Source organism: Carcharhinus amblyrhynchos, chromosome 6 (genome assembly GCF_965287045.1).
Source record: "Carcharhinus amblyrhynchos chromosome 6, sCarAmb.v2.hapA, whole genome shotgun sequence".
Taxonomy (NCBI): Eukaryota; Metazoa; Chordata; class Chondrichthyes; order Carcharhiniformes; family Carcharhinidae; genus Carcharhinus; species Carcharhinus amblyrhynchos.
The window spans coordinates 20,875,718-20,890,883 of NC_137329.1; the positions used below are offsets into that span (position 1 = coordinate 20,875,718).

General features: G+C 41.9%; 1 protein-coding gene across 3 annotated transcripts in view; it reads left to right on the top strand.

The window, feature by feature from the left end:
• Positions 1–15,166, top strand: part of LOC145343740 (doublecortin domain-containing protein 1-like) — a 469,487-nt gene that overhangs the window by 42,694 nt on the left and 411,627 nt on the right. For all 3 annotated transcript variants that reach the window (XM_080190005.1, XM_080190008.1, XM_080190007.1), the window contains exons 3-4: positions 9,579–9,821; positions 14,880–15,039. In XM_080190005.1, coding sequence (XP_080046131.1) covers positions 9,579–9,821; positions 14,880–15,039 — 403 coding nt within the window. The remainder of the gene's footprint in view (positions 1–9,578; positions 9,822–14,879; positions 15,040–15,166) is intronic.

Consider the following 15,166-nt stretch of genomic DNA (forward strand, 5'->3'; position numbering starts at 1 on the left):
ACAGGGTAGCTGAACACTGAAAAGAGAGATCGAAATCCTGGAAGTGGATCCTTGGTGAGGGCACTTGAGGGAAAGCTTTGTTTGGGAAAAGATTCAGAGACTTTGTTTGCTGAGAGTGGAGATTGGAAACACTTGGGTGGAAGCCAGAGTTCCAGTGAGACCAGTTGGCTCACAGTGTGACAGGCACCCTGTGGGAATTTAATGAAAGATCCACAGAAGATGAAGTGGGTGGCACCTGTCAATATGTTTCAGAGCGTGGTGTGTCTGACCACAGTTGGCCTGTTGGCTTACTTACATGGATGGTGTACTTACCGAGAACTATTTAAGATATACTTTGTAACTTGTGTTATCTTTAAAAATCTGTGCACATCTGTGAAGATGTATGTGGAGTAAATGAATATTGTATTACATCAATCTTTTCATGTTTAGTGCATTTTTTATTCTTTAGTTAGAAGTTAATTGGCAGTCCTGTGACTCTGTTCATCCACATCTTTAAACAAAAAATAAAAACTACGAGCTATCAAACCAGGCTTTCATTCTGAGACCTGACTGTCCAGTAGTAACTTCAGCTGTGATTGTAACAAAAGTAATGTTGTACCTTATATCCCCGAGTGTTTTAGTTGCCATATGGCCTTACACAAAATCATTTCTAATTTAAGAAATCCAACACCTAATTCAAAATTCAGACATGGAATCTTCTTCATCCACCTGCAAAATCAAATGTGGCCTCAATTCAAAGTCTCATTCAAAAGATCGTACCTCCAATAGTTCAGTTTTCCTATTCACCCCCACCTGCATCTTCACAGATGTGCACAGATTTTTAAGGATAACACAAATTACAAAGTATATCTTAAATTGTTCTCAGTAAGTACACAGTCCAGTTAAACCAACAGGCCAACGGTGATCAGACACACCACACTCTGAACGTATAAGATGGTGAAGGGGATGGATAGGGTAGAGGTGGAGAAATTCTTCCCGCTCAGAAAGGACAGCAGGACTAGAAGGCACAGCCTCAAGATAAGGGGGGGCGCAGTTTAGAACAGAGTTGAGGAGGAACTTCTTCACTCAAAGGGTGGAGAATCTCTGGAATTCTCTGCCCGTTGAAGTGGTGGAGGCTACCTCGCTAAATATATTAAAGACGCGGGTAGATAGATTTTTGATAGGCAAGGGAATTAAGGGTTATGGGGAGAAAGCAGGAAAGTGGAACTGAGCCACTTCAGATCAGCCATGATCTTATTGAATGGCGGGGCAGGCTCGAGGGGCTAGATGGCCTACTCCTGCTCCTATTTCTTATGTTCTTATTATGTTCTTATGAACCCAAATGACAGGTCCCACCCAATTCAACTTCTGTGGATTTTTCATCAAATTCCCAAAGTTGCCTGTTACACCGTGAACCTACAACTTCTAAATCTTTGCCATTGTTTTGATTTGATTTGGTATGATTTGACTTATTGTTATCACTTGTATTAGTATACGGTGAAAAGTATTGTTTCTTGCACGTGATGCAGACAAAGCATACCATTCATAGAAAAGGAAAGGAGAGAGTGCAGAATGTAGTCCTACCGTCAAAGCTAGGGTGTAGAGAGAGATCAACTTCATGCAAGGTAGGTCCATCGAAAAGTCTGATGGCAGCAGGGAGGAAGCTGTTCTTGAATCAGTTGGTATGTATCCTCAGGATGGCAGAATGTTGATGTCAAGTCACTGGGACTTGAAGCTAGAAGATAAGGGTATAGTTCAAAGGTTCAAGTGTCTCTCTTTTTGGGACCATGGATCATTGTTCACAGTTGCCCATCCCTACCAGGATGGTGCTGAGCTGCCTTCTTATATCTGAGTGGCTTGCTATGCCATTTCAGAGGGCAGTTGAAAGTCAACCACTCTTTTTAGCTCTGGAGTCACATATAGGCCAGAGCAGGTAAAGATTTCCATCCCTAAAGGACATTAGTGAACCAGAATGAGTTTCCAATTGATAGTGGTTTCATGGTCACCAGTAGATTCTTCATCCTCGATATTTTATATTACATTTAAATTCCACCATCTGCTGTGGCGCGATTCAAACCCAGATCCCCAGAACATTAGTTGAGTTTCTGGATTAATAGTCTAGTGATAATACCACGAGGCCATCACCTCTCCTGATTGGATTTCCAGCAATTGAATACAATATTTTCTGCTGGTGTAAATTATTTTATTCAAAGGCTGTGTGTAAAGTTCTTTAAACAGGGAATCTAAGACTCCAAAATAAGCAGCCAGGTCAAAACATTTTTAAAGTTGCTGTTATATTGTCTCTGACTTCAATGGAGCATAGACATAGCAACCTGTTACCTGGGCCAATATCACTGTGACCTGACTGATTCAACTGGACATTGATGACTGGCATATGCCTGAAAAGCCACCCATAGGCATCCCAGCAAGGTCACAAGTACAGACAGTGGGTGCTGCAGTCAGGCTCACTGCTGTTGGCAGTGCTGTGCACTCTTCAAGGCTACATGAAATGCATGAAAATGCTTAATCAAAGTTCGACATTTCTAGCCTGTGGCAGCAACACGCTCGTTATTAAGGGCAGCAAATTATGAGTGAATGTGTACATGAAATGCTATTGTGTTTTATGATTTGAAGTTCTTAATTTTGAACCTTCCCACCCCTGCGCAACTTCCCCCCGCCCCCACTTCACTTCTGGCTACCAGCGTTAACACTAAATGCTCCCAAATATAATATTAAAAGCAAAATGCTGTGGATGCTGGAAATCTGAAATAAAAGGTGTAATATCATTAGTGGCAAGTTTGTTTCATTCGGTTGGATTTCTAATTCCCTATAAATCAACCTTATTGTTTCTGTAAGTGTGATTGGTGTACTTGGTTCCAAATTACAGACACTTTTGTATTGTGACTGAGGGGCCACTGGTAACTGGGTTTGAAATAGTTCGGACTCATATCCCATAGCAGCCTAAGGGTCGGCACCAAGATAAGACTTGAATCCATAAGCATGAACGGGCTTTGAACTTAGAATCCAGGGATGAAAGAACATTACTCTAACTCACTCAGCATGCATTGCTTTCAAACAAAAAAGCAGCCAAACTCTCTTAGATTTTCTTTCTAATGTGATAATATTAAAGAAATCAGTAAGCTCATTCAAAATAGAACTGTACAAAGTAGGATTTGCAGAGATATTTAACAATGTATTTCCCTTAGTTTGACAAGTTGATTTATACATATTTATTGCAAGATTGAAAGACCACATATTTCAAATTAGATACCTGTTCAGAATGAATGAATAAATGGGACAATTCATAAATATTCCTAAAACCATGACGGTACTGTAGTTTACAATATTTCAATCATGGAATTAACTTGGACCCTTTGTTTATTTTTAGTACATGTCGGCATAACAGTGAGCCTATCTGGACCATCCATGTGTTTTACGCTTGTATGAGGTTTCAAGAAAGAGATAGATATATTTCTAATAAAAAAGGGATATGGGGAACAGGTGAGGAGGTGGATTTGAGACCAGGGAGAGATCAGCCATGATTTAATTGAATGGCAGAGCAGGCTCTAAGGGCTGAATTTGCCTTTTTCTTCTCTGAATTTCTATGTTCCTACAACTAAGAAGCGCAGTTAAGAGAAAATTAAAGTGCTGCAGACAACCAACTTGGATTTCAAGAGCTTTTAGCTGACTTCACTTTACACTTTAGAGTTCACTTTCTGAATTCCACTACCTTTACACTTCTCTTCCTCCTTTTTAAGAGCCTTATAATGTGTCTTGTCCCTATGCTTTTGTTTATTGCATCTAACCCTCCTACTCCTTCTTGGTTTTGGTCCCTCATTTATGAAACATATTTGGATATTTACCATGTAAATGATACTGAGTTACTGGCCTTTCACAGAATGAACCCATGCAGCATGGAGGAAGAAACAAGGAGGGGTGGTCCAAAACTTCATCAGTGATGAGTTTTAGGAAATATTTGAAGGAAATGTGGGGGTTGGAAGAATGAAAGAGTTCAGGGAAGGAGGATTTGGAGAGAGAACTCTGCAGGACATTGACAGGATAAATACGTGGAGTTGTGGGGATATGACCTGGGTTCGATTGTTGTCAGTGCAGGCTTGATGGACTGAATGGCCTCCTTCTACACTGTAGGGATTTTATTCTAAGTTTCTATTCTAATGTGAACAATGTTGGCCGCATGGTGATTAGCACTGCTGCCTCACAGCGTCAGAGACCCGGGTTTGATTCTCGGCTGAATTACTGCCTCTGTGGAGTCTACATGTGTTTCCTCCAGATGTTCCGATTTCCTCCCACGTCTGAAAGACGTGCTGGTTAGGTCCATTGGCTATGGTAAATTCTCCCTCAGTGTACCTGAACAGGCGCTGGAATGTGGCAATTAGCGGATTTTCACAGTAACTTCATTGCAGTGTGAATGTATGCCTACTTGTGACACTAATAAATAAACTTTATGGGATGGAGTGGGGTGGGGGAGGAGACATCAAAGGAAGACTGGGCAGTTTCAAAGTTAAAGGAGGAGCAGGCGTGTAAGAAGCTAGGGTCAGAGGAATAGGAAGCAGGAGGGAAAAGGGGTTACAAAACTATTTCTTCATTTGTCCTTTTGTCTTCTGGATAGTAGAGATGGCCTTTACATTCGATGTTATCTGCCCTAAACTGCCCTCCTGCGATGAGTTGTCCCCTCTGGATCATTATCACTCAGGAGCTCAAGCGCTGGAAAACCTGTCCTGTTAAGAGCTGTGCTGATAGGAAAACTCCTTTTCTGATCACGAGCTTCAACCCTTTATGATACTGGCATGGTGGCAGTGGAAGCACTGATCTGGCATGACTCTGGAGGAGATCTTTTCCATCCCTCCACATGTCTCCAAGCAACAAAGGAAGGCAGTATGATGGTTCAAGTCATTCTGCCACTGTCCCTTCTCCCAGCTGGGTAATTGGATTTAGAGTAAATTGTTGTGAAGTTTATGTCACTGCAAGGGTTGCCAGCCTTGGATTGTTACCCATTCAGGACTCACTCCGGTTACCACTTCAAGTGGTGCGTTTGATGTTGGATCCTTTCAACTTGATTATATTTTAAATCATCAACACTCGTCTGCAGAGAATGTTTTAGATACGATTGCCTACAGAATCTCCAGATTCTGCACTTTAAAACTTGCTTCAGTCGAAACATTCTTATTTAACGTTTCCATTCTATTTTTTTTTAAACACAGCGCAACTTGCTGTTAGTTGTGTGGGTCGACAACATACTTAATGTATCTGTGTGATTATCTGACTGTAAACATAGGGAAACATACACATTGCACAATGCTGGTAAGTTAAGGGCATTGTGCGATGTGACATTTCTACATTGTAGATTAAATAGGGAAGGCAAGGTAAACCTAGAAGTTAAATGGGATTTAACTGAACTGCACAACAGCATTGTGTCAGTTAGAAAGTCAAGAATACTAACACATGGTAATGGATTAGAAGGTTTTTTGTCTGCCGTTGGTGGATTGTATATTTAAGTAATGCCTGCCCATGCGAATTCTCACAAATAGTTGTAGTGCTGGAAGAAAAAAAAAGAGTATTTGACATGCATGTAATACTTTGGCATCAAGCCGCAGCAAGTCTAAAACCCTGCCAACTGTCATTATCCTTCTGGTAAATTCAGTTCTTATAAACTGTGTGATAGCACAGGACTGCATAGTTCCCATTGAACCAGAGCCTGTCTGAGTAGCAGCATTTTCCACTCTTGAATGGGACTGTTGGCCTCATGGGGATTCATGTCTTAGAATGTGGTAAGTGATTAGATTGGCCCAGATTTTAAAATGCTCCACTGTTCTACTGCCACTGAAAGACATTTCCTATTCTTCCCAGCCGGCTTTGTCAAAGCAGTGGATTATCACTGTGGTCTTCTTTGTGATGTGTAGTCTAACCTAATGCCAGTTTACTAAAGGCTTGCGTTATGTAAGAAAATGCTCCCTTTCTCTGCATTTCTATGACTCGATAATCACATTGTTAAGTTCGGATAGAATTATCACTTTTGTCCTTGCTGAATGTATCTAGTTGGGAGTAAAATGATATTTATAATCTAATCTGAGTTCATGAGAGTTTTAATATCTACTGATATAAAATAACATATACAACACTCTCATGGGGATCAGCCAGCATCACAAACAACATCAAAAAGGTCCAGTTTAGTAAGTCCCTTAGAAAGAAGAGGATGTAATACAACTCTATACATCATGCAACTATCGCCTCAAAATTACTGCTAGCAGTATTATCAAAAGTACACTTACTGTGTTCATAAGCCCTTTCCCCGCTGTCTATTGCAATGTTAACCTGATTATTTTAAATAGTCTGAAGCCTCTGTTAAAATCACAAGCAAATGAATGCAATAAGAATCACAGTGTTTTGGCTGCAGATCTGAGAATGTCACAGTGTACAAATGGATTGTTTGTCATATCAGGTTGACCTCCACATGTCACCTTGTTGAATTCCACTCTCTTGCATTGTCTCAGTATTGTTTAATATCTCACCCCAATTATATTCCACTGTCCTGTTCCATCCCTAAGTTTTGCAATTTTTCTATTTTTTTCAAAAAACGATTTAATTGTTTTGAAAATAATTATAGACTCTGCCTGAATAACACTTTGTGACGTATGCTAGCCACCCTCTGTGTAATCCTTTGTTCCAGTAACTTTCCTGTTATTTTTGTGACTGTCTTAAATATGTGTATAATCTGTCATTACTTACCTCTCATAAACCTTCATTAACTTGAAGAACCCCATGAGAAGATCCTTAAACTTTGCAATTTCTAGGATCATATCTAGTCTGCAGACTTGAGCAAGAATACTTAGGATCATTCTAAAATGCAGACTGAAGTTTTTTTAAACTAAAAGCCATTATTTTCTGTATTTCTTTTATCACCCTGTTCTCCATTCAGAAGGATTCTCTGATGTGTGCCTTGTTTTCTTAGAGTCGCTAAGGTGCAGAATGAGGTCGTTTGGCCAATCTAGCTTGCACTGACAACAATCCCACCCAGGCCCTATCCCCGCTAATCCCCCTGACATTAAGGGGCAATTTAGTGTGGCCAATCCACCAAACCCCACACATTCTTAAAGTGTGGAAGGAAACCCACACAGATGTGGGGAGAACATGCAAACTCCACACAGGCAATCACCTGAGGCCAGAATTGAACCTGGATTCCTGGCATTGTGAGGTAGCAGTGCTAACCACTGGGCCAGCATGCCACCCTAATCATTAGAGTAGATAGTCAGCAGATTCTTTTTCTCATAGTATCTTATATTTAATTGGCAGAAGATTTTGAGATCAACTTTCAAAAGATTGTTCACTTCTGCTTTTGTCCAGTCTTGAACAAAAATTTCTATTAACTACAAACTTTAATTGTATCGTGGAGGTCTGGTCGCACAGTGGGTATCATCCCTGCCTCTGAGCCAGAAGCTCTGGGTTTGAGTCCCACCCCAGGACTTAATGGCCGATGAAGGTGCGTTCATAACGAGGTCCTGCAGGTTGAGTATCAACCTGCAAATCTTTACAACATGCCAGTGGTTGGTGGCAAGAGTGGGAGAGACTCCTGGTCAGCCACCCTTGATATGGAGTGATGCCATCTCAAGCTATAAGCTTCTAGTGACTTACTCTGGGAATGACTAGCTATGGAAACAGATGGAAGTCTGTGGGAAGAGAATTGGAAATGGAGTTGGAATAGACTTGAATCAGTTTGTGCTCTTTGGGCTTCAGGTTGGAATAGCTGGACTAATTCAGAGACCTGTTTAATCCATCATGTATTAAATGTTTATATATCTGTGTTTTGGGCAAACATTTCTGGCAAAATTAGTTAACACTCGGTGATGGTAGACCTGCTAATCTTAGGCACAGAAATTTGGTATCCAAAACTTTCAGATCAATTATGACGCAGTCAACTGCCAAGACCCATGAACTCTAACTGGATGATATGCGTTGGGCAATGTGTACTGAGACGGGGAGCTCAAGTTGAGAAATTTCCTGACTTGACAGACAAGCCTTGGCTTAAAATGTCTTGAGTTGTGCAGTTTTCACTCCGGGCAGGCAGGTATGGGATGGCCTACTAATGCTGAAAGCAGATTATGGGCAGCCATGGGGTGGGTGAATGTCAAGGCTGCCTGGTTAGAAGGTCCACCTCAGTTCTCTGGGGCTTTATCCAATTTGTAATAAAAACAGCCAACCCCTCTAGCCCTCACAATTCATAATACTTCACCACAGCACTCTTACCCACCAAAACCCATTCCCAATGGCCCTCTCACTCTCCATGCCAACTCAATGCCACCTCATGCCCATTCCATGTCCATTCACACAGTACGCGCTATGTATATTACCAATGAGCCATATAATAACAATTAAAAGTATATTACTGCTGAGGTGAAAAGACACCCATTCAGAAATGTTGGGTGTGATTCTCCCAAAAAGATTTCTAATTCATGTAAAAACTGGAATAAATTCCGTTGTTTTCACAGCAGGATTTTCAAAATGAATCTCCCACACTCTGTGAACTGAAGAGTGCATCAGCATGAATATTATCAAAAATCCAGGGGCCACGGCATATTCCTGCTGGAGAGGCTGGCAGCATAGTGCTGTCAGCATTGGGCAGTGCCAGTGTGCCCCCTGGACAGTGTCACTTTGTCCTGTGGACAGTGCCGGGGGCCAGGCTGGCACGGCCAAGGTGGCAATGCTTAGCAGACACCACCCTGATCCCCAACCTCCTCAGGGGCCTCGATGGCATAGCCCCCCCCCCCGCCCCCAAACCTTTACTCCAGCAGGGTTGGGCTGCCAGCTCCCTGTAAGTGGGGAGCTATCGTAAACCCTGCTGGAATGAAACAGTCCTGGAGGGGCAGAGATTCTAGTGGGCCTGGAGACTTCAGTCCCGGGCTGGCTAATAGGATGCAAATTATATTGAAATGGCAATTAGAATAATTTATAGAGTTCCATAACAGTAGTTGGCATGGAGCTGATGGCACCAGAAACCCAGCAGCTGGAGACATGCAGAGGCCATTGCGCTCAGCAGGAAGCCCGCTAACTGGCCTCCACTTAAATCTCCTGGCACACTAAATGGCCTCCACTGTAGCAGCACAGCGGGCTGGGAGAATCGCCCCCATTCTTTTTTTTAAACTACTGTTCCTAACTCTATGAAATCAAACAGACCGTTAAAGTGTCATTAACACTTCACACCATTTTATCATGTCCAAATTAAATCATGAGGCATTGACCAAAAAAGCACAGAAAGTATAACTTATTATAACCACTTAAAGATGTCAATCAAATAATACCAACAATCCAGTTCACTTGTCAGAATAGAATCCTTGCTTTTATTGGTTTGGGTTCTCAGCCCAGAATGTACAATGAGGAGAGGTTGTCCAACTTGCATTCCTTTAAAGTACATCTTGCACTCTGAGTGTTGTGAAGTGAACCACATGGTTATTAGAATACTTGCAACCATTAAATAGAAGTTTCACTGAATCTAGTGAAATAAAGTATACATTTGAATTTTCTATTTAATTTGTAATTGTGACACTTAAGAGTTAATCAGCTCTTTTGACTCTCTTTGTATTTAGAAAGTGCAGGTCTCCATACAAAATGTCCATCCGCATACGTACGCAAAGGGGAAAACCTCCTTTGCGGTCTCCAGTTGGCTCTCTCCCCTGTTCACAGACCAGAAGATCAAGATTCCAAAATTCAGGTGAATGCTGTGGTGCGGTTTCAGATTGCGAGAGCAACAATTCAGCTCGTAAAAAGAAAAGCAGCCTTCGGTTTCCAAGGATCAAAAGATGCTTGAGTGCTCCCCCTGGATCAGTTAGGTAATTACATCTGACCGTTCAATGTTGTTGAAAACTAATTTTCAAAATTGCCTTGTACAGTGAAGAATAAGAAGGACTTGCTTTCATGTAGCACTTCTATCATGTTGTTTAGAAATGATCCAGTCGGTTTCACATGCAATGAGTTACTTTTATGGCATAGTTACCGGGACAATGGAAGTCAAGGACAGGTAGCCATTTTGTACATAGCAAAGTCCCATTATCAGCCGCAAGGTTAGTGACCAATGAAACAATGTTAGAGGCACTGATTGAGGGAAGAATGTTGGCTGATGAAAGTAACTGATTCTTGCTCTAATATTTCTGTGATGGATTCACACTTCCACCTACCTTTTCTCCATCTTTCCCCTCAGAGTTCATCTGCACTTCTCTGCTAGCCAAGAGAATGTGAATATTTTGCTGTATATCAGTGAGATACTGAAAGGCGAGGCTTTCTCCATCTTATTTAAACTGGCAGACTGAATATGCAGGCCATTTGTGAGGGCCAGCACTTGCTCGGTTGCCTGCCACATCTGATGGCCACTCTTTCCGTGGGGGTGTCTGTGTTCAGCTGAGCAAAGCTTGGAGTTCTTTGAGCCTCTGCTAGAGTCTTTCCATTGCTGTCCCTGCCTCCAACATCTTCCCTTGCCTACTTGCTATTTGTGGCTTACCATGCAATAAGCTTGTAGGCTCCACCAAGTTATGTATACCTGAATTGGCGGACGTTGGAGGAATCATGGGACGTTGCCTCTTCAGAATGAGCTGAGGAGTTCTCAGCCTCTCTGTCACACTTGATAGACTGTGCTGATGAAAGACATGAATTAAAACTGACAAGATGAAAGGGTTTAAAGTCATCATTATGCGAATGTTTATATTTCAGTTACTGATATCAAGTAATGATATCAAGTCAACATAAGTGGTTATTGTGTGCCATGTGCCTGTGTGATATCTAATTCTGTCACCAGGTATTTGGAAGACCCTCACCTCTCCATTAACAGTAGCCAGACACTCTAACACTTTTGCAATCTCCATGCCTAGAGAGGAAAACCTGTAAAGCTTGGAAATGGCTGGTACTGGTCTGAACAGGAGTTCCATTTTAAGATATACACTGACCAGTTCAGACCAGTACCCATCATTTCCTAAGTTTTACTGGCTTTATTTTCTGGCCTCCTCTGAAACAATCAGGCCAACAACGGCTGGATTTCTGCTTTTCCCTGGTGCTCTACAATATCTTCTGCTGCAAACAAAGAAAGCAGAGAGAGTGTGAGAAATGTATTGATAACATTTGTGCAGGTGACTGTGAGGGATTGGTGGGGGTGGCAGTACGATGAAAGTCAGTGTTAGCATTGGCTGTTTAGATGGGGATATGAGAAGATGCTTTGAGAGAGGAGAATGAGTGGAGATAGAACATAGAACATTACAGCGCAGAACAGGCCCTTCGGCCCACGATGTTGCGCCGACCAGTTTTTTTTAAAAAAAAAACACTGACCCACTAATCTAAACCAATCCCTTTTCGTCCATAAACCTATCCACAGATCTCTTAAACGCCCCCAAACTAGGCGCATTTACAACTGCAGCAGGCAGGGCATTCCAGTCCCTCACCACCCTCTGGGTAAAGAACCAACCCCTGACATCCGTCCTATAACTACCCCCCCTTAATTTAAAGCCATGCCCCCTCGTGCTAGCTTTCTCCATCCGAGGAAAAAGGCTATCACTATCCACCCTATCTAAACCTCTAATCATCTTATATGTTTCAATAAGATCCCCTCTTAGCCTCCTTCTTTCCAGCGAAAACAACCCCAAATCCCTCAGTCTCTCCTCATAGGACCTCCCCTCCATACCAGGCAACATCCTGGTAAACCTCCTCTGCACCCTCTCCAAAGCCTCCACGTCCTTCCTGTAATGTGGGGACCAGAACTGCGCACAGTACTCCAAGTGCGGCCGCACCAGAGTTGTGTACAGTTGCAACATGACGCTGCGACTCCTAAATTCAATCCCCCTACCAATAAACGCCAAGACACCGTATGCCTTCTTAACTACCTTATCTACTTGATTCCCAACTTTCAGGGATCTATGTACACATACACCTAGATCCCTCTGCTCCTCCACACTATTCAAAGTCCTCCTGTTAGCCCTATACTCAACACATCTGTTACTCCTACCAAAATGAATTACCTCACACTTCTCCGCATTAAACTCCATCCGCCACCTCGCGGCCCAGCTCTGCAACCTGTCTAAGTCACCCTGCAAACTATGACACCCTTCCTCACAATCTACCACACCTCTGACTTTGGTGTCATCAGCAAACTTACTAATCCACCCAACTATACCCTCATCCAGATCATTAATAAAAATTACAAACAGCAGTGGCCCCAAAACAGATCCCTGAGGCACACCACTCGTAACCGAACTCCATGACGAATATTTACCATCAACCACCACCCTGTGTCTCCTATCTGCTAGCCAATTCCTGATCCAAGTACCTAGATTACCCCCAATCCCATACATCTGCATTTTCTGCAGAAGCCTACCATGGTGAACCTTATCAAACGCCTTACTAAAATCTATATATACCACGTCAACTGCCTTACCCCCATCCACCTCTTTGGTCACTTTCTCAAAGAACTCAATAAGGTTAGTAAGGCACGACCTACCTGCTACAAAACCATGCTGACTGTCTCTAATCAATTCATTACTCTCCAAATAACTATAAATCCTATCCCTAATAATTCTTTCTAAAACCTTGCCCATGTGTGGTGTGTTGATCAGATGAGTGCTGTTTTGGAGAATACTAGCAAAATGAGTTTGTTTTTTATTCTTTCATGGGATGTGGGTATTGCTGGCAAGGCCAGCATTTGTTGCCCATGCCTGATTGCCCTTGAACTGAGAGCAAATAAGAGTCAACCACATTGCTGAGTATCTTGAATCACAGGTATGCCAGACCAGGTAAAGATGGCAGATTTCCTTCGCTACAGTGCATTACTGAACCAGAAGTGTTTTTACAACAATCAATAATAGTTTCATGATCACAGAAACTGGCTTTATGTTCCAGATTTAATTAATTGAAGTTAAATTTCACCAACTGAGGTGATGTCCCCAGGCTATTAGCCTGGACCACTCTATTACTAGTTCAGCAACATTACCAGTACTCCCCCACGGAGTGTGGGCTTTTGAATTTAAATGTACAAGACCACTCACCATTCCTGCGTTGAACAGGCCACTGAAGATCTTTCTGCACTGTATCCAACTGTGAGGTACCACAGCCCTGCTACTGATTTCCTCAGCTACTTCCAGCCATGCTTGTTTCACCTGAGAGGCTGACTTCTTCCTCCCCTCTGCTGTGAATAGTGTTTCTCTGCAAGCCCTTAGAACCTGCAGCAAAACCAGGATCAGCCTTCCCACCTTGAGCCTCCAATATTATGCTTACTCTATCTTTACTCACAGTACTGCAATGAGATTATATTTAGTGCCTGACCTCCTATGCTCCCAGTCCCAGTGGAGGTTGAAAATCAAACACAAGTGTCCTTGTTTTCCAGGTGTTCAAGGGTTGAGTGAATGGCCAAGGGAACAGCGTCTGCTGTGGATCTGTTGGGGTGCTAGGTGAACTGTAGTGGACCGAGGCCATAAAGGGAGAGAAGTTTCAGATTAACCCCAAAATTGCACAGAAGCAGGCCATTCAACCCACCAAGTCCATTCTGGCATTTATGCTCCAATTGAACACATGTTACGTTGTGTTCTATTATACGACCTTATAAAACAATATAAGAACTGAATTACCAGGAGCAAAACCATGAAGAACTGCTAGTATCTATTAGAATGCTGGGGGTTTAATTGGTCTAGCCAAATAGTGGAAAATGGCCTTGTAGTGAATAGGCAGCTGATATTATATCGCACAGAATCACCTTTCCTCTGAAGTTCACAGAATGATAGTTTAGGTTGCCTTCGGAGGCTCATTCCTGAGTTCCGTTGTCACTTCCATTTGGTATGAAATTCGAAATGTTGGCCGCATTTTCCAAATCAATGGTCAACAAAAACCTGCACAAAAATGACAGACAGCTAGTTCCCTAGAAGCACATCTCAGGCTACTTTCATAGACCAGCTTCACCCTGAATATGTCTAACATACACAGACATTATTATTCCAAATAGCTTTTGTTCTGGGATCTTACAATTTCAGATTCTCCTGAGCTGCAAGCTGAAATGGTGAAATATATTCCAATCAGCTTGCCCGATCAAACAGTATTGGTACTGATTGCCCTGTGTGGTGTTATTCAATCATAATTAGACTTTTGTTCTTAAGTGACACAACATCACAGCAAGATAAGGCATTTTGTATAAACTGTCCTGCTCTTACAAATCAAGGTATTCTCTAATGTGTCATTGGCAAAGCTATAGAAGATTTGGTCATATATGAAAAAGTATCTAACTTTTTTATATCTGAGCAAACAAAGTTTCATTGCATGAAAATTTTTTTTCATATCACCATTGTTTCTTGTGCCAATTATCTTAAATCTGTGTCCTCTGGTTCTCAATCCTTCCACCAGGATAGAGGAACAGTTTCTCCTTATTAACTCTGTTCAGATCCCTTGTAATTTTGAATATCTCTATCAAGACTCCTCTCAAACTTTTCTCATCCAACATGAACAGTCCCAACTTTTCCAGTCTTTATGTAACTGATATTCCTGGAATCACTCTCGTGAGTCTTTCTGCATCCTCTCTAATGTCTTCACATTCTTCCTAAAGCCCAGAACCAGACACAATGCCCCAGTTGAGGTTGAACCAGTGTTTTACACAGGTTCTTAATATGACTTCCTTGCATTTGTATCCATGTCTTGATTGATAAAGTCCAGATTGCTGTGTACTTTATTAACTGCTTGCTCAACCCTGTTCAGCTGCCTTCAATATGACTAGGTTTCTGATTTCTTCACCAATAACTTACTGAATGAAGCCATCCTGTTCATAACAATTCACTTTGTTTAAGGTATTTTAAAAATGTATCATTGCTATGGCATCATGCCCATTATTGTTTGTTTCATACTCTGAACTCATTTACTTTTATATACAGGAAGGCACATTCTTCATTATCTTCAAGGCTCATGTCAGGTCACAGAGATAACAAAGAAAAACCACTCTTCAAACGTCAGCAGTGGATTATAAAAGTGACGGCCTACAAGAATGGGACAAGTGATGTCTCTGCAAAAGTGACAGCACCTAGCATCAAACTGGTAATGGCTATTGTCTGAGTTTCTTTCTGGCACTTGGTATAATTAATCATTTCCAGCTCCACTTGGTTTTAATAGATAGTATTTCTAGGCCGTTAAAATGACATGATATCCCTAAAAGCCAAACTAG